This window comes from Triticum dicoccoides, chromosome 2A (genome assembly GCF_002162155.2).
Source record: "Triticum dicoccoides isolate Atlit2015 ecotype Zavitan chromosome 2A, WEW_v2.0, whole genome shotgun sequence".
Lineage (NCBI taxonomy): Eukaryota > Viridiplantae > Streptophyta > Magnoliopsida > Poales > Poaceae > Triticum > Triticum dicoccoides.
In genome coordinates, this window is record NC_041382.1 from 772,953,330 (window position 1) to 772,973,999 (window position 20,670).

At 46.5% G+C, this 20,670-nt stretch overlaps 3 protein-coding genes across 15 annotated transcripts; all 3 read left to right on the top strand.

Moving 5' to 3' along the window:
* The first annotated feature begins 6,519 nt into the window (after positions 1-6,519).
* On the top strand, positions 6,520-10,112 carry LOC119357183 (N-acetylglucosaminyl-phosphatidylinositol de-N-acetylase-like). 5 transcript variants are annotated; one of them, XM_037624168.1, is made up of 10 exons: positions 6,520-6,692; positions 6,786-7,037; positions 7,330-7,400; positions 7,810-7,874; positions 7,958-8,002; positions 8,084-8,164; positions 8,639-8,706; positions 8,871-8,919; positions 9,328-9,485; positions 9,744-10,112. In XM_037624168.1, exons 2-10 carry the CDS (start codon positions 6,847-6,849, stop codon positions 9,805-9,807), a joined length of 792 nt encoding a protein of 263 aa, XP_037480065.1. In that variant the 5' UTR covers positions 6,520-6,692; positions 6,786-6,846; the 3' UTR covers positions 9,808-10,112. The 5 variants fall into 5 exon arrangements, with proteins under 5 accessions (XP_037480065.1, XP_037480067.1, XP_037480066.1 ...); XM_037624170.1 differs by having other exon boundaries at positions 9,328-9,411; XM_037624169.1 differs by having other exon boundaries at positions 6,813-7,037.
* A 752-nt stretch (positions 10,113-10,864) lies between these two features.
* On the top strand, positions 10,865-12,141 carry LOC119358428 (AAA-ATPase At3g28610-like). The gene is made up of 2 exons (XM_037624976.1): positions 10,865-11,421; positions 11,517-12,141. The coding sequence occupies exons 1-2, from the start codon at positions 10,865-10,867 to the stop codon at positions 12,139-12,141; spliced, it is 1,182 nt and encodes a 393-aa protein (XP_037480873.1).
* A 171-nt stretch (positions 12,142-12,312) lies between these two features.
* LOC119357185 lies at positions 12,313-16,989 on the top strand. 9 transcript variants are annotated; one of them, XR_005172134.1, is made up of 7 exons: positions 12,313-12,533; positions 12,613-13,519; positions 13,949-14,069; positions 14,175-14,251; positions 15,494-15,577; positions 15,669-15,710; positions 16,179-16,989. XR_005172134.1 is itself a non-coding variant. In XM_037624173.1 (2 exons), exons 1-2 carry the CDS (start codon positions 15,686-15,688, stop codon positions 16,674-16,676), a joined length of 546 nt encoding a protein of 181 aa, XP_037480070.1. In that variant the 5' UTR covers positions 15,669-15,685; the 3' UTR covers positions 16,677-16,989. The 9 variants fall into 9 exon arrangements, 1 of the variants encoding a protein (XP_037480070.1); XR_005172132.1 differs by having other exon boundaries at positions 15,494-15,710; positions 15,973-16,989; XR_005172133.1 differs by having other exon boundaries at positions 15,494-15,710; positions 16,156-16,989.
* The last annotated feature ends 3,681 nt before the right edge of the window (positions 16,990-20,670 follow it).

Here is a 20,670-nt window from a genome sequence, read left to right on the forward strand (position 1 = left end):
TTTTTTAATTCTTTTTGCTTTTAGTTTTAGAAAAATTATAAACTTTCTGTTAGTGCCATTAGTTTTTAAATTTGAAAACACTTTTTTGGTTTTTTTGTTTTCTTTGTTGCTTTATTTATTTTATTTTGTTTCTACTTACAACAAAATACTTATTGTTGCTATTTTATTTTATTTTCAGTTTTTTTGTTTTGTTTTCTGTGTTATTTATTTTCTTTTGTTTTTTGCTTTATTTTTTAATTCTTTTTGCTTTTAGATCAGCAAAATTATAAATTTTCTGTTAGTGCCATTAGTTTTAGAAAAATTATAAACTTTTTGTTAGTGCCATTAGTTTTCAAATTTGAATAGTTAAAATTTGAATTCTTTGAAGTTTGTGTGAATCACAAGTTTGTGATTAACTTTACTAAAAAAATGAACATAGATGCACCTATAGAGAAAATTCGACCTAAATTCATAGTTTTCAAATGAACTCTGAAAAAGTTGGCATAGCATACTCGTGTGTTACAAAGTTGGCATGGTATCATCATAATAGTTGTGGGAGAAAGTCTTCACTTTTTCTTCGCTTGTGTCATTTGCTTATTGTGCCGTAATCATGGATAATCTTCATCGTTTATCAGGATGCTTGGGTCAGCCTTGACATTGAAGGGAGGAATTTCATGAAACTTTTCATAATCTTCAGACATGTCTGTCTTACCCTTCACTCTTAGGATATCCCTTTTTCCTGAAAGAACTATGTGGCACTTTGGCTCTTCGTATGATGTATTCGCTTCCTTATCTTTTCTTTTTCTCGATTTGGTAGACATGTCCTTCACATAGATAACCTGTGCCACATCATTGGCTAGGACGAACGGTTCGTCAGTGTACCCAAGATTTTTCAGATCCACTGTTGTCATTCCGTACTGTGGGTCTACCTGTACCCCGCCGCCTGACAGATTGACCCATTTGCACTTAAACAAAGGGACCTTAAAATCATCTCCGTAGTCAAGTTCCCATATGTCCACTATGTAACCATAATATGTGTCATTTCCACTCTCGGTTGCTGCATCAAAGCGGACATCGCTGTTTTGGTTGGTGCTCTTTTGATCTTGGGCGATTGTGTAAAATGCATTCCCATTTATCTCGTATCCTTTGTAAGTCAATATAGTCAAAGATGGTCCCCTGGACAACAAGTACAGCTCATCACAAACAGTGTTGTCACCTCTGAGACGTGTTTCCAACCAACTACTGAAAGTCCTGATGTGTTCACATGTAATCCAGTCATCGCACTGCTCCGGGTGTTTGGAGCGCAGACTGTTCTTGTGTTCATCGACATACGGGGTCACCAAGATAGAGTTCTGTAGAACTGTGTAGTGTGCTTGAGACCAAGAATATCCGTCCCTGCATATTATTGAGTCACTTCCAAGAGTGTCTTTTCCAGTCGGTCTTTCCTCATACCGCGATTTAGGGAGACCTATCTTCTTAAGGCCAGGAATGAAGTCAACACAAAACCCGATAACATCCTCTGTTTGATGGCCCATGGAGATGCTTCCTTCTGGCCTAGCGCGGTTACGGACATATTTCTTTAGGACTCCCATGAACCTCTCAAAGGGGAACATATTGTGTAGAAATACGGGCCCCAGGATGACAATCTCGTCGACTAGATGAACTAGGACGTGCGTCATGATATTGAAGAAGGATGGTGGGAACACCAGCTCGAAACTGACAAGACATTGCGCCACATTACTCCTTAGCCTTGGTACGATTTCTGGATCGATCACCTTCTGAGAGATTGCATTAAGGAATGCACATAGCTTCACAATGGCTAATCGGACGTTTTCCGGTAGAAGCCCCCTCAATGCAACCGGAAGCAGTTGCGTCATAATCACGTGGCAGTCATGAGACTTTAGCTTCTGAAACTTTTTCTCTGGCATATTTATTATTCCCTTTATATTCGACGAGAAGCCAGTCGTGACCTTCATACTGAGCAGGCATTCAAAGAAGATTTCTTTCTCTTCTTTCATAAGAGCGTAGCTGGCAGGACCTTTATACTGCTTCGGAGGCATGCCGTCTTTTTTGTGCAAACGTTGCAGGTCCTCTTGATCTTCAGCAGCTTCACCCGTTGCACATCGTCTGGTTCCTCTTGATCTTCAGCAGCTTCACCCGTTGCACCATCATTGGGCACATCATCTGGTTCCTCTTGATCTTCACCAGCTCCCCCCGTTGCAGCATCACCGTATTCAGGGGGGCACATAGTTGTCATCGTACACTTCTTCTTTGCCGTCTTCCATCATAACCCCTATTTCTTCGTGTCTCGTCCAAACATTATAGTATGGCATGAAACCCTTGTAAAGCAGGTGGGAGTGAAAGATTTTCCGGTTAGAGTAAGACCTCGTATTCCCACATTCAGTGCATGGACAACACATAAAACCATTCTGCTTGTTTGCCTCAGCCGCATCGAGAAACTCATGCACGCCCTTAATGTACTCGGAGGTGTGTCTGTCACCGTACATCCATTGCCGGTTCATCTACGTGCGTTATATATAATTAAGTGTCCAAATTAATAGAAGTTCATCATCACATTAAAACCAAAGTACATACATAGTTCTCATCTAACAACATATAGCTCTCCAGAGCATCTAATTAATTAAACCATACATTGAAATTATGTAAAACATTTCAATGCGAAAACAAATGCGATCATAATCGCAACCAAGGTAACAATTGATCCAACGGCATAATGATACCAAGCCTCGGTATGAATGGCATATTTTCTAATCTTTCTAATCTTCAAGCGCATTGCATCCATCTTGATCTTGTGATCATCGATGACATCCGCAACATGCAACTCCAATATCATCTTCTCCTCCTCAAATTTTTTATTTTTTCCTTCAACAAATTGTTTTCTTCTTCAACTAAATTTAACCTCTCGACAATAGGGTCGGTTGGAATTTCCGATTCACATACATCCTACATAAATCAAATCTATGTCACGTTGGTCGGCATAATTTTCATAAACAATAAATGAATCAATAGTTATAAAGATAATATATATACCACATCCGAATCATAGACAGGACGAGGGCCGACGGGGGCGGATACCAAAACCATCGCACTATATAAGATGCAATAATAAAAGTAAGAAAATAATACAAGTATCTATGTAAACATACAAGTAAGAATATTTTTTCCTTTCAAAAAGAAGATAAGAACAAGAGGCTCACTACGGTGGTGCCGGCGATGAGCTCGGCGCGGGTGATCGACGGCGGTGAAGACGGGGACGGGGTGTGACGGACCGCTAAACCTAGACAAATATTGAGGAAAATGGAGCTTGAAGGTCGAGCTTGGAGAGGAGAAAGCTTAAGTAGTGTGGCTCGGGCATTCCATCGAACACCTTGTGTGCATAGGAGGTGAGCTAGAGCACCACCAAGCCCTCTCCCCATCAGCCAGAAAAAAACAGAGTAGTGTGCTCTGCTCTTACGCGAGGGGGTATATATAGGCACCTCATTGGTCCCGGTTGGTGGCATGAACCGGGACTAAAGGGGAGCCTTTGGACCCGGTTCATGCCACCAACCGGGACCAATGGTGGTGGGCCAGGAGCGAGGCTATTGGTCCCGGTTCATCCCACCAACCGGGACCAAAAGGTCCAGACGAACCGAGACCAATGGCCCACGTGGCCCGGCCGGCCCCCTGGGCTCACGAACCGGGTCCAATGCCCCCATGGGTCCCGGTTCTAGACTGAACCGGGACTAATGGGCTGACCCGGCCTGGACCGTTGCCCCCTTTTCTACTAGTGATACCAAACGATCAAGTGCTAAGCTAACGGAATGGGTCAAGTCAATCACATCATTCTCCTAATGATGTGATCCCGTTAATCAAATGACAACTCATGTCTATGGTTAGGAAACTTAACCATCTTTGATTAACGAGCTAGTCAAGTAGAGGCATACTAGTGACGCTATGTTTGTCTATGTATTCACACATGTATTATATTTCCAGTTAATACAATTCTAGCATGAATAATAAACATTTATCATGAAATAAGGAAATAAATAATATCTTTATTATTGCCTCTAGAGCATATTTCCTTCAGGATGTTGGTCGTAGTTTTCACAGAAAGGGATCTCGGCGAGAGTCTCACTTCTTACCGTACGCTGGACTTTGAAGTTGCTCAAACGTCACCTGTAACACGGTGATTATAACAACAGCTTACAGGTTCATCGAAAAGTTTGACAAGGGACTAGATAGCTCGAGAGTGGGATTTGTTCCTCCAATGATGGAGATATTCTTAGGGGCCTCCCGGTGCGATGTCATTCATCATCGTTTGGCCAGACACATGTGACTACGTCACGGGGATGCCGAAACACGACAATGAGAAAAGAGAACAAAACCGGTAATGAGGATTTCGGTATAGTGAGCATGGTGATGACTCAGGAGGATTCCGATACATCCCGGGTTTTGTGAAGTATTGCGGAGCAAAAGGAACATCACATGATAACTAAAGGTTTACTCGAATATCATTTGTGTGCTCATAGGATCGATATGGATGTCCATGGTCCCGATGTCGACCATTGAACGAACGATTTCGTTCATGTCTATGAGTTAACGAACCTATAGGGTCACAAGCTTAAGGTAATCACGATCTGCTGAGTGTTAGTATGACGGAAGTGATGAGAATATATTTATAAAATTGTTTCATTAATAGTCGGAAGAGTTTCGAGAGGGTCTGGAAGCATTTTGAGGTCACTCGAAGGGTTTTGGTGAATATTGGGTATATATATGTGAAAAATGTTTCCAGTGATGTTAAATTATATGTAAAATGGTCTGAAAGTATTTAGAACATTTATATATATGATTTAATATCAACGAGTCTAAATATGCCAAGAGGTGGAAGACAACTGTGACCAAAAAAGCCCAAATGGGAAAGTGAAGAAGGGAATGAGGCATAATTGGGAGAGGGGAGGAGTCAAACTCCTCCTCCCTGGACGGCGCACCAAAGGGGGCTCTTTCCCCCTTGGTGTCAGCCCTCCCTCTCCCCTCTGTCCTATATATACATGAGGATTTATGCTCTTTTGATACACAAGTTTTGGAGCCTCCTCTAGTTCTTCTAGTTATAGTTTCAGTTGGTCCTAGATGAGCAATTAGAGCTAGACTAATCCTCTTGTCCTTATAATTAAAAGCCCCATGTGGTTCTAATCTCCTCCCTCTCCAGTGACGATTAGCTCTGGACAGCAAAGCGTTGCCGGATTGTCAAGGTTGCACGCTTGCAACCAAGTAAAAAGATCGTGCTTTCGGTCTTCGGTTCAAGGAACTGTTTGTGGGCGATTCACGGGATCATTCATCGGCGGTTCGAGGGACTCCAAGTATGATCTACACCGACAAGTTTTCTTCTTCCGCTGCAACTCGGTGACTATAACGATTGTGATCCCAACCCATTATGCTTCTTCATATTGATCTTGGGTGATCGTAGGCACAGGATTTTTTTTGTCTTCTACTATGTTTTACAACATGTACACGTGTGCATAGAGTTAAGAGCATCTTGAATAGAAGATGTAGATACAAAAATAACTAACTTTTACATCTTCGAGGCCCAAAAACCTCTCTCCAATAGATGATGTAAAATGCCAAAAAATTACATATCCGCCTTTCGAAGATGTAAAATACAACACATCGCGATGAAAATATACATCTTCACTTACAGAAGATGTAAAAACGCCGGGCGCGTGCCAACCGCCAACCGCCTTCATTTCGTTTCTGTCTGCCGGCCCGCCGCTAGGGCCATGGCCGACTCCGATGACCCCGCCGCCACCTTCGTCACCGTCACGTTCGGTTTCGTCGCCCCGCGCCACCCTCTGCCTGAAATTGGCTACATCGACCACTTTTTGCTGCCCTGACGCCGCCGGATTCAAGTTCCCCCGTCGCACTAGCGCTGCCAGATTCCCCTGCAGACCCGCCGCCACGCCGCCGCCGCTTCCGCCGCCCGATTCGAGCTTTTGGCGCCGCTCCTTCACCGTCCGATTCGAGTTACCACCGTCGGCCATTCAAGCTCCCGACGTCATCTGATTCGAGCTTCTCGCGCCATTCCGCCACCGGCTAATTCGAGTTACCACCGCCGGCCATTCAAGTTAACGTCGCCGCCTGATTCGAGTCCCCTCCGTGCCGCCGCCGCATGATTTGAGTTACCGCCACTGACCATTGAGCTCTCGCTGCCACATTCGAATTCCCGCCGCCGGCAAGACACTCAAGCGCCGCGCCGATCCTCGTCGCTCGGCCGCCGGCGCTCCTCTGGAAGCTCGGCCGCTGCCGCTTGATCCGTTGGAATATTAGTTTTACATCTTGAAATACATCATCGGTTGAAGTTGGCTCTTTTTTGAAGATGTAAAATGATGTTTTTACATCTCCTGTTTACATCTTCAAATTTGCATCTTATATTAGTGATGCTCTAAGTGTATGTGCGTATATGTAAGCATCTGCGTTTGTATTGTGTAAAAAAATTATAAAAATGAAAGCAAGATGTGAAGAAAAAGAAAGAGAGAAGGAAAGAAATTTCTGTGCCGTGTATGCATCCCCTCTTTTGCTCCTGCTCCTCAATCTTCATCCCCGGTCCTCGCTCTCGCACGACCGCGCCGGCGCCCGATTCCGCGGTCTCCGTTCCCGCTGGCGAGCGGTGACATCCTGGATACCTGAACGGCTTGACCCATCGGGGCATCGAGCTCGAGGTAACCAGTGGAAGATACTCTGTCAGACTTTCAGCACTGGCTCGGCGGTGTTCGTATTGCTCGTGTGATGCCGGAATTTTTCTTTTGACGAAGGTGGCTCCGCCGCTAGAGCACCTGCAGTAGATTTGCCGGCTGGACTCGGGTGGGAGTCCCCATGGCGTGGATCTGGGTGGTCGCGGCGGCCGGAGCAATCCTCTTACTGTGGGCGGTTTCCCTCGGCCGGATCCTCTCCTCCCCGGCGCTCTACTGCCTGCCTCCGAGCCCCCGCTTCTCGCCCCCTCTCCACGGCGACAGGAGGAGCAGGAACGTGCTCCTGGTGCTCGCCCACCCCGACGACGAGTCCATGTATGTATGTTGCGCCTCCCTTCCTCTGCTTCCTGTATGCCCTGCGCACCAGGTGCTCGACGAAATTCATGCGGTGTCCAACTCGCGTGGCAGGTGTGTAGACCACGTAGGATAGCGCGTATTGGTTGAACGGAATCAAATAGCTTGTGGTTCGACTCCGACTGAGAAATGGCGCCGGTCCTATCCATGTGCTGCCCGAGTTTCAGTCTGGATATTATGTGTTTTCACCTTACTTCTGGTCTGGTGCTTGGCCTGATTTACTTTTATATGATTTCATTCCTATCTAATGCAGGTTTTTTAGTCCAACGATTCTTTTCCTCGAATCAAAAGGTCACAAGCTTCATGTTTTGTGCATGTCTCTTGGTAAGATTGCTACCTATGGTCATGTATGTCTCTGTTATGCAGAGGCCGGGCGTTGCTCATCATGATTTGTATCCGCTTGATGCTAAATTTTGAGTCAATAAAAAATGCCCTTTTATCAGAAAAAATGTATGTCTCTGTTCTTTGTGCATCTTTCTGTATGTCCAGTAGTGGCCATGTGTTTATCCATTCGTTTGACCAAAGTATAGCATATGCATACAGGACTATTTTCTATACTCTGAACATTTAAGCTTGTGCCTGGCTTACCAAAATGATAGATACAGAGCAGAGCTGCACGTTTTACCACTAGAAATCAGTTTCTCTAGCGTGTAATACAAATACACAAGTGCTTCTTTGTGTATTAGAGCTGTGCTTGGCTGATTTTTCCATGTGGTCACTACCACTTTTACAGGTAACGCTGATGGTTTTGGAGATACTCGTAAAGAAGAATTGTACAATGCATGCGCTACTCTTAAGGTACTCGTGGTCCTTCACTTCTCCATAGTTCCCTCTGGGGAGCAAGCTTTGTTCTGCTCATGATTAGGCTCCCATAATTGCAGATTCCAGCTGAGCAAGTTGCAGTCTTGGACCATCAAAATTTGCAGGTTGTCTGTACTCATTTTTCATGATCCAGATACTATTCCAAACACATATTGACAGTTGAGCATGCCCAATGTGTATTGTAGGATGGGTTTCATGAGGAATGGGATCATGGACTACTAGCAGAACTTACCATGGAGCAGATCCAACTGTGGGATATCGACACAGTAATGACTTCATCCCAGTCCTCACATGACTCCTAACCATAATGTACTTCTTTTACCAGCTGCAGTACTCGGTTGTAGTCATAAGTCTTACATTGATTTTGCCAGTTATAAATATATTTTAGAGCATCGACCTGAAGGAGCAGATATGAAATGTGTTCATCTGCATATACCAGACTACCGCCACATCACTACTGCTGTAGTTTTATTTATTTCCCCCCAAAATTGAATGTTTAAAGGAACATTTCACAACCTTTCCCTAGTTATACTTATTCCAGAGAAATGCCGTATTGTCTGACACTATATAAGCTATCCCCACTTCGAAATCTCTACGCAATCCCACTGCATGCAGTTACTAAGTGTATGATTGTGCAGTTCAAATGCTCTTATGTCTATTTCTGTGGAGCTCTCAAACTGATTTGCATTTTCTCGCCCTTCAACTTTACCTACTTACTGCTGCAATATGTCATGTTTTAGATTGTGACCTTTGATTCCTATGGAGTATCAGGCCATCCGAATCATCGTGATGTTCATCATGGCATATGGTTAGTTAACTTCTTCTCATTTTGTTGCTACAGTACATTAGTTTCTCAGATTTTTTTTTTACTTTTGATTGTTTAGATTACATATATATGTTTATCATATTTTTTTGGTACATGTGTGTTGTGTTGTTCTAGAATCTAAACAGTTTTATTTTTGCTATGAACAGCAAGCTTCTTCATGAGAATCAGCAAGAAAATATTGAAGCGTGGGAACTTGTAAGTTTCTGTACAGTAGCCTTCATGTGGTCTGAAAGAGCATGCAAACATGTGGTGCTATTTTTTCATGTGGTGTGCTTAAAGGCATTTATCTCGTCATTTTTGTACGATCGGAGAGGTAGAAACCAATAATACTGTGTTATACGTTCTTTAAAAATGATATACTGCTCATGCCCGTATCTTGGTTAATTTCACTATGATATTGGTATCAAGATAGATAATTTCTAATTATAACATATGACATAAGGAATACATAATTTAGTTGTGTTCTTATGAACAGACTTTGGACAATACCAGTCAGTTTGACGTGTTTTTTTCTCGGTCATATAAATGTATCATAGTTCATCACTTTTTTTGATGGAGTAAATTAGCTGGAGCTAACATGATCTATTTTTTTTGGAAATGTAGGTAAGCCTGAACATGTTTCGGAAATACAGTGGTGCAGTTGAAATTTGGTTATCTCCGTTGATCTCGTCAAGTTCAAAGCAACTGGTATGTTGTCTAGTTAACTGTAGCCCTTCCAGAACTTTTAAGGCAATGGCTGCACACAGAAGCCAGTGGGTTTGGTAAGTGGAGTTGGCAACATCTCATTTTCTAATGTAAAAATTGCACTTCAACAGAATGGTAGAGGTCAATTTCATAGTCGGAACTTTGCGAACAGTTTATTTTCAACCTTGTAATCTTCTTGTCAATATCATATTATATCCAACATTAGAAGCTCTAATGACCAATCTCAAAATTATCAATGTTGTTGGTTTCTGTACGATGTGCATTATATAATGTTCAAGAAAATAAAGTATTTGTTTTGTTTTTGTTTTTTGCAGGTTTAGAAGATTGTTTGTAACACTTTCAAGTTACACGTACGTAAACATGCTCCAGAAATTTTAGCATTCGATATTGATATGTACCTTGTCAGTCGATCTGGATTGTAAATGTGCCTTACAGCACACTTTAAGCAAAAGGCTTCCGATGATCAAGAACAGCAATTTCCAGATCATATCCTTTACTACACAGTGAAAGTTTGTTATATAGAGTCGATCATGTTGATACAATGATACTGAAACTTTTAACCCTACCCAAGTGATAGTTCTTGCTAAAAGCCTTATTCCAGTGTTATTGCTGGCAACAATGGGTGTTTAATGCACCTCTCTTGTACTAGTATTTGCTTTTTTTTTGGAGGACTTCTTATAGTATTTGCTACTAGTACTTTCCATTTTTGCGGCCCAATGCAACGTGTGCGAGGCCTGCTGCTTACGGCTGCCTTGTTTCGTTTTTCCCTCCGCAGACTTTGGATTCCTTTTTTTTTTTTGAACTCGACCTTGGATCTCCTTTTCCCCTGAAAAAAAAAATACACAGGCCAACTTTTATTTTACAACAAAATTGGAATAATTTACAGGTTCCAATAATTTGTGTGACCTTGTGCAGCCTCATGCACGAGTCAACTCAAGTCAAGCTAGGGAAAAGGGAGGGGTTCCAAAAACAACCCAAGACGTAGAGAACAAATCATGTTGCATAGCTGGTTTTCTGCACTAGTTATGCGGCGGCTAGGCTCCACGTTGTCGGCAGGCTTCGTCCATGGTAAGGCGTATCCGTGTCCAACTCCAGCCTATGCAGTGCAGAGACGTACCAATCTCCGTGTAACGTGCGTGTGTGTCTAAGTAAATATATGGGTCTGTCTAGGACACATCTAAGTTGATGTTCACTCTGCTTGTGGTCTATTTTTTTTGTCTTGGTTTTTCTTTTGTTTCTTGTTGCTGCATTATATACTTATGGGAGTTTAGATATGACATCCTTAAAAAACATCTAGATGTGACTTAGACAAACTGTAAATATATAGACCCGCCCGGTAGTGTGACTATCAAGAACGAGATCGAGAAGCCTACTCATGGCTGGACCTGACGAGGCCAAGATGGCGGCAATGGTGCGCTCGTGGCCGTGGGTCGGCATGCTGATGCCGATGGTGCTCCGCCACCTCCGCAAGTCGGCGTGGCTCTACCTGATGCCCATGGTGGCGGCGTGCGTGCCGATCGGGGTGCTGAGGGCCTACTTCGAGCGGAGCCTCCGGCGGTGCGTCCGGCGGCTGCTCCCGTTCTTCGACCCGTTCATCACCGTCGACATCGCCAGCCTGCGCGAGGACTACATGGACAAGATCAAGTCCAGCGACGCCTACGAGGAGGTCAAGGCGCACCTGAGCGCCGCGTGCTCGCGGGAGGCGCGCCACTTCCGGGCCGAGGGCGCCGACGAGGGCACCGGCTTCGTGCTCAGCATGCGGGAGGGGCAGGAGGAGGTGGCCGACGAGTTCCGGGGCGTCACCATCTGGTGGTCCGCTCTCAAGGAGGACGACTACGACATGCGGAGGTGCTGCCGCCTCACCTTCCACCAGAGGCACAGGAAGCTCATCGTCGACGAGTACCTCCCGCACGTGCGACGGTGCGGGCGCGCTGCCATGTCCGGCACCCGCCGCCGCCGCCTCTACACCAACAAGACCAACCTCAGCTACTCGTACGTGCTAGTCTCTTCTTACTTTACGTACTACTTCTAGTAGTTAGTATTTTATTTGCCGTCAACTCATATGATCAAGAATTTCCTTCTCACAGTGCTAGCAGGAAAGACGTGTGGAGCTACATCGACTTTCACCATCCGACGACGTTCGAAACCCTCGCCATGCACCCCGACAAGAAGCAGATGATCATCGACGACCTCAACGACTTCCGCAGCAGCGAGGACTACTACCTCCGCATCGGCAAGGCGTGGAAGCGCGGCTACCTCCTCTACGGCCCGCCGGGAACGGGCAAGTCCACCATGATCGCTGCCATGGCCAACTACCTCAACTACACCGTCTACGACATCGAGCTGACGACGCTAAAATCCAACAATGACCTACGGAAGCTCTTCGTCGAGACGACGGGCAAGTCGATCATTGTCATCGAGGACATCGACTGCTCCCTCAACCTAACCGGCAGCCGCGCCGCCATGGCCCAGACAAAGCGAGCGGACGGGGCGCCCAAGAAGGGCAGCGTAGTGACGCTGTCCGGACTGCTCAACTTCATCGACGGGATCTGGTCGGCACACAGTGGCGAGTGGATCATCGTGTTCACCACCAACCACCTGGACAAGCTCGATGCCGCGCTAATCCGGCGCGGGAGGATGGACTTGCACATTGAGATGTCCTACTGTGGGTTCGAGGCATTCAAGCGAATATGGCGAATCCTAACCAGTTGAGCGCGTAACGCGTATCACGCCCGTCGCTGCTGCCTATGGATCCGCGCGCTGTGGCCCACTGGGTCCCAGCCAAAGGTCCACTTAATTTCAGTTCCCACCGCTATACGGGTGAAATACAGTCAAATCGTACCTGTGCAAATCCCATACGGCCGTACGTAAGCCACCCGTGAGACCCGCAGCTACACCACCACCACCACCCATCGCCACCATCACTCCATCGGATTTCAAATTTTGAATCCCCTCAGCCAGATTCTGCTTCTCTCCCCGGTGACCCACTTGCGACGCCCCATCGCACAAACGCCGTCGGGACTGACTTCGTCGCCGGTCTCAAGTTCGCCGCCATCCAAAACAATCAATCCTCATGGGGAATCTCTCACAGATCTGTTATTCAGGTACATACTCTCAAAAGTTTGGATCTTTTTCCGTCGGTTTCTCTCGCATCTGACTGAAGAAGTCAATCGCCATGAACAGCTTTCGCTCCGCTCCCTCCGATCCGGTCTACGTTCCAGTCTAGGGAACGCCAGAGGAAGATGAATGTTGGTCGCCAACAAGGCACTCCGGTGCTCCTTCATCGTTAGAGGATTGGGCTCCTTCCCCGTCTAGCCACGGACAAGTGAAGTGCCTGAGTCAAATTCAGATGTCTCGTCTACTCCGTGGATTGCAAGGTACTCCCTCCGTCCGGAAAAAGTTGTCACCGTGTACATTTTGCAGAAAACACCCCCAGCTTCTCCCGACACAACCCGCACTCCACGCCGCCCATTCTTCCCCTCGCTACCCCATTCATTCGTTGCTTGCTCGCCGGCGACGCCGTGACGCCGCGCCGCCTCGATCCCTTCCTCCCTCCCCACGCCCCACGTCGCCTTGCCCCTCCCTCCCCACCTCCGCCCACGCCGGTGCCACCTTCTTCCCCCATGCCTCGTTTGAAGCTTCGAATTTTGCCCGAAGGTTGGATTTTTGCGCGGCGGCCTAGCGAGGCGTCCAACCCCGAGGACCACTGGCCATGGCGGCCGCCGTCCATGTCTACCTCCTCCGTCAGCCTCCTCCTCGAGTGCCCCCTCTCCGTCTGCCGCCTCGTCAACCCGGCCTCTTCTCCTGCCATGGCGCTCCCCCCTCCCGCCTTCCAGTCTCCGCTCCTCCCTCCCCGTCGGCACCTGCCAACTACCCGGCGACCCCTAATGGCCCCCTCGTCCGACCACCTGCTCGCCGTCAACCATGAAGCCCGCCCCCTCCATGGACGTCATCGACCCAAGCACCGGGAAGCACGGGTGGTCAAGGTGAAGGAGCTCACCGTCGAGCTCGCCGGAGCACTACGCGCTCAAGGCGTCCACAACACCTCCACGTGCTCAAGTTCAGAGCTCACCGGAGCTTCAGATCCAGAGTAAGCTCAAGTTGATGCTATAGTTCTGAGCTGAAGTTCATTTGTACTGATAGATGTCGAAGACAGTAGACAATTAGCAAATGTTGAAGACAGTAGACAGATTTGGACTGAATTTTGCTCAATGGATATGGAAAATTATGGTGCACCAGAGTGGGGAAAATTTAGCTACTGCCTGAGCTTTTGTGTAATCTTGGTCAATGTTGAAGACAATAGACAGATTTGGACTGATTTTTTCTTTAGTAATCTTGGTCAATGTCAAAACTGTGAAAACCGAAAACAAATTCGGTAATCTTGGTCAATGTCAATGAGAAACCAGTAATTACGGAAGTCAAAATTCAGTAATTTTGATCTTTTACTACTGGAAAGTCCGATTTTTTATCTTTTATGCTGCATTGCTGAAAATTGACAGTAAATTTTCATGTACTGAAGTGAAGGCTCAATGCTGCATTGCTGACTGGCACATCAGGGGCAAGCAGCAGACCAGAAAATTACAAATGATTTCTTCGCGGAGCGGAAGATTGGTGGAGGTCCATTCGGAAACGTTTACAAGGTTTGGTTATTTTCCTTTAACATCTTCTATCCTTTCCACCAATGTCCATTTGGAGTACTCATACCTTTGTATCTATGGGATTAATAATATAGGGTGTTGTGACAGATGATGGCAGAGTGATTGCGGTGAAGAAACTTCAGGAAAATGCACCGATGCCGCCTGACAAGACATTCAACAATGAGGTTCAGAACATTAGGGCATTACATTTGGCTGTTTCTACATTTCCATGTTTGGAGCTAGGACATTTTGATCTCCAAATGCTAGTTTGACATTTCACTAGCAATTCTGAAATACTCATGCTAAAGGTTGCAGGAAAATGCTTTTCTCTCTATAGTTTGAGCCACGTCTATAGTGTGATCCTTTAAATTCAAGTCATGTACTCCTGGGAGTTGTCTGAATTTTTTTTGTTAGAACTTGGGAATCGTACATGACCTGTAGAACATCTAAAGTTCTGTTAGAAGATTCTGTAGTTCAAGGTTTGGTCCTCGGCCGTCTGTTTCTGCTATCTCCTAATCTTAAATGTGTGTAGTTTGCTCCACAACAACTACACACACTGTCAAAACTGACAAGATGTTATACTGTTGTCAAAACTGAAAACTGAAATTGTTGTCATTTTAACTGAATTTCTCTGAAGACATAATTGCAATGGCTAGTCCCAAAATGGCCGGTTCCAGCCGCTCCCTCCTGTCGATCAGAAATGCAGATCCGCACCGCTCCCCGCTATTCTGAATCAATTTTTTGTACATCTCTGTTCTGAAGCATTCCCACTAATCAATTTTTTGTAAACACAGATCTCTAGATTTTTCCACTATTCATTTGATGGAAATAATCTTAAGCAAATGTTGAAGTATTGGTCATTTCCACTTTTCATTTGATGGAAAAAATCTAGAGACAGTGGATGCTTGAGTCAAGGCAAGAAATTGTAAGGTGGTCAAAAATCTAGAGATAGTGGTCATTTCCACTATTCAATTCAGACTGTCATACTGAATTTTGCTGCTGTCAAAATCTAGAGACAGTTTATAGTAGTGGTTAACTAAATTTTTGCTGGTGTCAAAATCTAAAGACAGTGTTAGTTACAGTCGTGGTTAACTGAATTTTTGCTGTTGTCAAAAGTTAGTGCAAGTTCACAGTACTTATGGAGGATCTTAATTTCCTTGTTCAACTTCATGCATTTCCTAAAAACACAAGGTCTTTTAAACTTCAAGGATATTGTACTGAATTTAAACTTCATTGTTTTAAATAAACTGAATTTAAACAGAAGATGAATCTAAACAAAAGATGAATTTGATATTGTGTTGGAGTACCTTGCTGCATAGTAGAAATACAGTACTGTACTCCTTAAGGTTTATTAGCATCAGATTAAAAGAATACAGTACTGTACCCCTTAAGGTTTATTAGCATGTGATGTCATCAAGCTTCCGCAGGAACAGAGGCGAAGTACCAGAGGCGTCGCGTGTCGGGGTCGGGGGCGGGGAAAAAAAGAAGGTTCATTCTAGTTTCTATAACAGGTTATGCTAGTGAATTCAAATTATGCTTTGTTTGATTCAGATTATGCTAGTGAATTCAGTTACTTCACCTTACCTTCACTTCACCAAACAGCGAGAGGAGGGTGCCCAATGGCCCTGATCCTATCCACAACAGGTACTTCACCTCACCTTTTCTCTCTTGATTGCATTGCAAGATTGGCTCTGAATTTTTGGAGCTGGCTCCTTTCTTTTGTTTCTTCCCTCTTTCTGTTCATGCAACTTCAGTTCGTATTTTAGTTTCTGATGAGTCATGTAAACCCTGTAAAATCTGCCCATGATTTGGCAAAGTAGAATAGAGGTTTCCATGATTATGGCCATGAGTATTGTCTAGGTTTCTTTAAGTTTGATACTGTTTGTTTGAAATCTGTAAATTTCAGACACAGGACACTGAATGGAGTATGATTGACAGACACAGAACACTGTAAATTTCAGATAACATTAGCAGTAGATCAGCACTGCAATTGACAATTTTAATACTCCAATTAACACTGCAATTGACACTGATGGAGTACTTCATTGACAAACTGAAATTGATACTGCAATCGGCACTGAATTGATAGTGCAATTGGCACTGCACCTGCAGCCAACAGCAGCAGCAGAGGTAATCAGCAGTCGAGGTGGTCGAGGGCAGAGGCAATCAGCAGAAGCAATCAGCAGAGGTAATCAGCAGTCGAGGGCAGGCGGCAGTGGCATCAGCAGGTCTACGTGGTTGTCTCGCCGCCGGGGAAGATCCGCCTTGCCCTGCCTGCCGGATTCTTCAAGAGGCACAAGAGGGGAGCGGCGACCGGGGTTGGCAGCGGCGGCTGGGGTTGCCGCGGGGGGTGAGGAACCGGCGAGTAGGGCACAAGCAGGGCCAGGGACGCGAGCAGGGCTGCGAGGAGGAGGCGCCCGTCGAGGTGGTCGCCTTCGAGGAGCAGCCTCAGCTGGGCGGCAGGGCAGCTCGCCTCCGTGCAGGCGGCCCACGTTCGCAGCGGCGGAGCAACCGCAGGTGGGCGACGGCGCAGGTGGTCGCCCGCTCTTTCTACGGCGGCTGCCGGCGGTGGCTACGACGGCCGCTTGGTCGAAGGAGGAAGAAGCATAGGTGAGGGGGGATTAGCACTAGATTTAAAACCGGAAGGAGTTTTCTGTAAAATTTGAAATGAACTAAGCTCTGGACAACTTTTTTCGGACGGAGGGAGTACAGTTCTTGTTACTACTCGATTTTTTCCAATCTAGGTGGATGCCCAGTACAGATTTAGGGGGGCTTATTTTCTTCTATTATTGGGCCCGCTGTCCCGGATGTCTAATATCGAATTAGGAAATTTTCGTGATTTGGAGTTTGTCGTTAAACCAACAGACCAGTCAAGAGTTTGATTCTCTTGCAAGAGCTTACAACTTATACTCTTCAGAAAAAAGGATTTGGAATTAAGTACGGTGAATGTGGACGAAACGTCCACAAATGCAAGCCTGCCCAGAACATAATTTGCGGATGCGCGTGAGTTAGTTTCATACGACATCGACAGTCACAGAGAACCGTCCTCTGAATCGCAACGCACTCCAGCTCCGTGGTAGGCAAGCTACTATCTCGCCGTCGCATTCCTGGTTGTCGTCGTGAATGCCTTCTTTCTCCCCGCAAATAGATGTGTCACATTCAGTGAACTAGGCGTGTGCTTTCAGTAAAATAGTTGGCTGGACCCGGATTTTTCAAGCTTTGTCAGCTCGAAATTAGCATGGTCACAGTAATTAATAAAATAGTTGGCTGGCCGGTGTTGTATGTAAAATAATAGTATGGATTAAGATTATTTAAGCATTGTCAGTTGAATCTTATCATTGGCATTGACATGTAAATTAAGAAAATTTTAATCGTGATCAGTTATTGCTGTCAAAAGTTTGATACTTCTGAGCAGATTGTTGTTATTGCGGAGTAGTCAGATAAAATTCATGATCATTGGCAGCAACATACGAATTTGCGTAGCATGTGCCTGTTATGTTACAAAATCTGACGTTTATCACTGATCATAAATCTATAGTTTGCAAACGGTACAGGATTCGTATCTCTAATTATGTCCAGGAATCATTCAACTAGGCTCTTGGTTACAGTCAAACATATACAGTGAGACATTGACATGTAAGCATTTATATAGCCAATTTGATGTAGGCATTATAGGTTTCCTTTTTTCAGATTTGTCACTTCAATGCGGGTATTAATGGTCTGGGCTTGAGTTTGGGCAGCAAAAGTGGCATGAATCGCGGCCCATACCTCCGCTGGAGTCCGCAACGTGACCACCTGTGCAAGGATCTCGCGAGACAAAGAGCCCATCAGAAAACCTTGAACTTGCTGTTGTTGAGCGTACCAGAGGTGGCATGCAAAGTTGACGATCTGTTCCTCCTTCCCGTCCTTTGTGACGGTGAGGGTCTCCGGGCGCCTAGCTCGTCGGATCGAGGTGGTGATCCATCTGTGCGCCCTTGATTTGCGGCAGCACGATGGCTTTCCACATGAGGAAATTGTTCCTCGTGAGCTTCTCCTGCGATGGTGCCCCAAGGGACATGGCTTGGGTGCTGTTGGATGAAGGGGCAAAGGTGGATGAGGAGGCGAGGGAGGTGGTGAGTGCACTCATGGTGCTTGATTGGGTGGAGGCGGTCGTCATGGCGAGGTTTGGGTAGGCTAGATGCGATCTCTTCTCGATCTAGGAAGAAGATGCTCTGATTACCATGTAAGATATTGTGGGAAGCGTTAAACCTTTTTCTCGGGCAGCACTTATATTTATATGGATGTATTTATATGGATGTTGTTGTGGCTTACAAGATGATCGATCAAGAGTTTGATCGAGAGATGCATAGAGAAGGTCGGTAGAGGAGGAGTTAGACAGAAGAAAGGATAGAAGAGGTTTACAATTCAAACACTAGTCCTATCCCTATACAACTCTATTTCAACAAGCGTCGGTTGGATGGAGAGTTGAAGAAGAACATGTGGGAGAGCAGGTGAGAACTGAGAAGGAGAGAAGAACATGCGGGAGAGGAATTGAGATTTATGGAGAGTTGGATACCTGCGGACTGTGGCTGCTCGCCTGCTCCAAGGAGTCGAGGGGACGAGGTGGGCAGCTGGGAATTGATGACGCGGCGTATCCAAAACGAAGGGGCTGCCGTATCCAAAACGTATCCTAGAGGTATCCCAGACGTATCAAACACTGTTTTCTTTTTTTGAAATCAATAGATCACAGAATATTTACGGGATACGTATCAAACAGTGTCGGGGCAGTATCCGGTTGGATATGCGCACTTTCTGAAGCCTCACTTACCTGTCCGCTTCACTGAACGGGAAGTAGCTCAAGTCCAGGAGCAAGGGATAAGCACGCACGTACAGATCCCTTTGCTGTTTTTTGTGACTGTCATAATCGCAGCAGATAAACATGGATTAGCAAAATCATCAAGACAGACCGATTCGCATTGGTTACAAGGAACAAAATCTCCGACCCTGACCATAGATGAGGCAAAAACAAGCAGCAGGAACAGCAGGGCAAGCGTGCAGACCGCTTGGAGTCTGAATAAATATAGGAATCAAGCTGCGATGTGGTGGTCCCATACGATACGATTGATTATAAGTACCAGAAATATCACTGCCAGTAGAGAATGCCAAGCATATTGTTTAGCAGAGAACTGCCATGCAAGTTTTGTTTCACTTGTCTGAAACTTACTGTACCTTGCCATGTTGTTGGATCCGTCCGTCGCCATGAACATGCCACGGCAAGGCAGTGACACTATTCCGCGTGTCAAATAACAGTTGGAGCAGCAGGCTGGGGACAGATGAAATCGCCCAGCAGATATAAAAAAGGTTTATTCCACACAAGTACGTAGAATATGACACCTAGAAAGAAAAAACACCCTCTCCCCTCTCCCCTCCCTAGTCACCCCCAGATCCTGTCGGCCGGCCCTCCCCCACTCCTCCTCCTCCTCCCTCGCCGCCGCCCAAGAGCGCGGCCAGGCGAAGCCTGGTCGTCGCCGGCGGCGGCGGGGACTCGGGCCCTCTCGCTCGCGTGGGGCTGGCGCGGGTCGGAGCGTGGCGGCGGGCCGGACGCCATGGCGGGTGGTGGCGGCGCCTCGGTGACTTCGCTCCCCCGCGGCAGGAGGCCTCGCGATCTGGTGTGTCGCGGTCGCCAGGGACGGCGGCGGCGTGACCGGATCGGTTCGCGGCGGCGCGGCCGGATCTATGCCCAAGCGTGGGCCTTAATCGCTGGTCTGTCGTCGGCACGGTGGCGGGTGCGACTCGTCGGCAGCTGGGCAGATCCGCCGGGATTCTACCCTTGTCTGATCCTTGATAGCGCGGGCATCTCCGAGGGAAACCCTAGATCTCCTTCGGATCGAGCGATGACGGCGATTTTGCGTCATAGTCCCTCTTTAGGGCATCATTTTGAAGTTTACTCCGGTTGAAGGGACCAGCGACATCGGTGGCGCACGTCTGGTGGAGCAACTGCCGATGAAAATCGCGCCGACTACGGTCATGGCGGACGATGACGGCGTCTTAGATGTCGTTCCCTTGTCGAGGCATCTTTGTTGCAGTATGCGTCATCAAGCTCGGGATGCTTCGGGGAAACCCTAAATCTGGGTCTTCCGGATCGGACGATGATAGCGTTTTATCGCTTTCCCTCCTGGGGGCATCGTTTTGGAGCAAGTGATGGCTAGGGGATGGTGGAACGGTACTTCATCTCACACATTGATGGCGGCGGAGATCGGTGGCATGGCGCTGTGAAGGCTCGGCGTCCGATGCGCAGAGATGGACTCGCGCAGGAGGAGGTAGCTGTCTGGCGTCATGGTGACGTCGATGGCAGAGTGGCCAGACAAGGTAGAAGTATCAATATGATCTGAAGACGGGCCTGTGGAAGATGGCGGCGACGACACACGAGTGCGTCTGACCGGATTGTGCCCCAGACCCGGTATGTGGTTCGGCTGGGGTTTCCGGCTTTTGATGTTAGGTTTAGATGAGTGGTTTGGGTAGTGGCCCAGCTGGCATCCCTTCATTATATGGACAGGAGTAGCGGCATATGTTGCCAAGATGGTGGATTTAGGTATATTGTTTATAATACTTTGTAAGGTCCTTG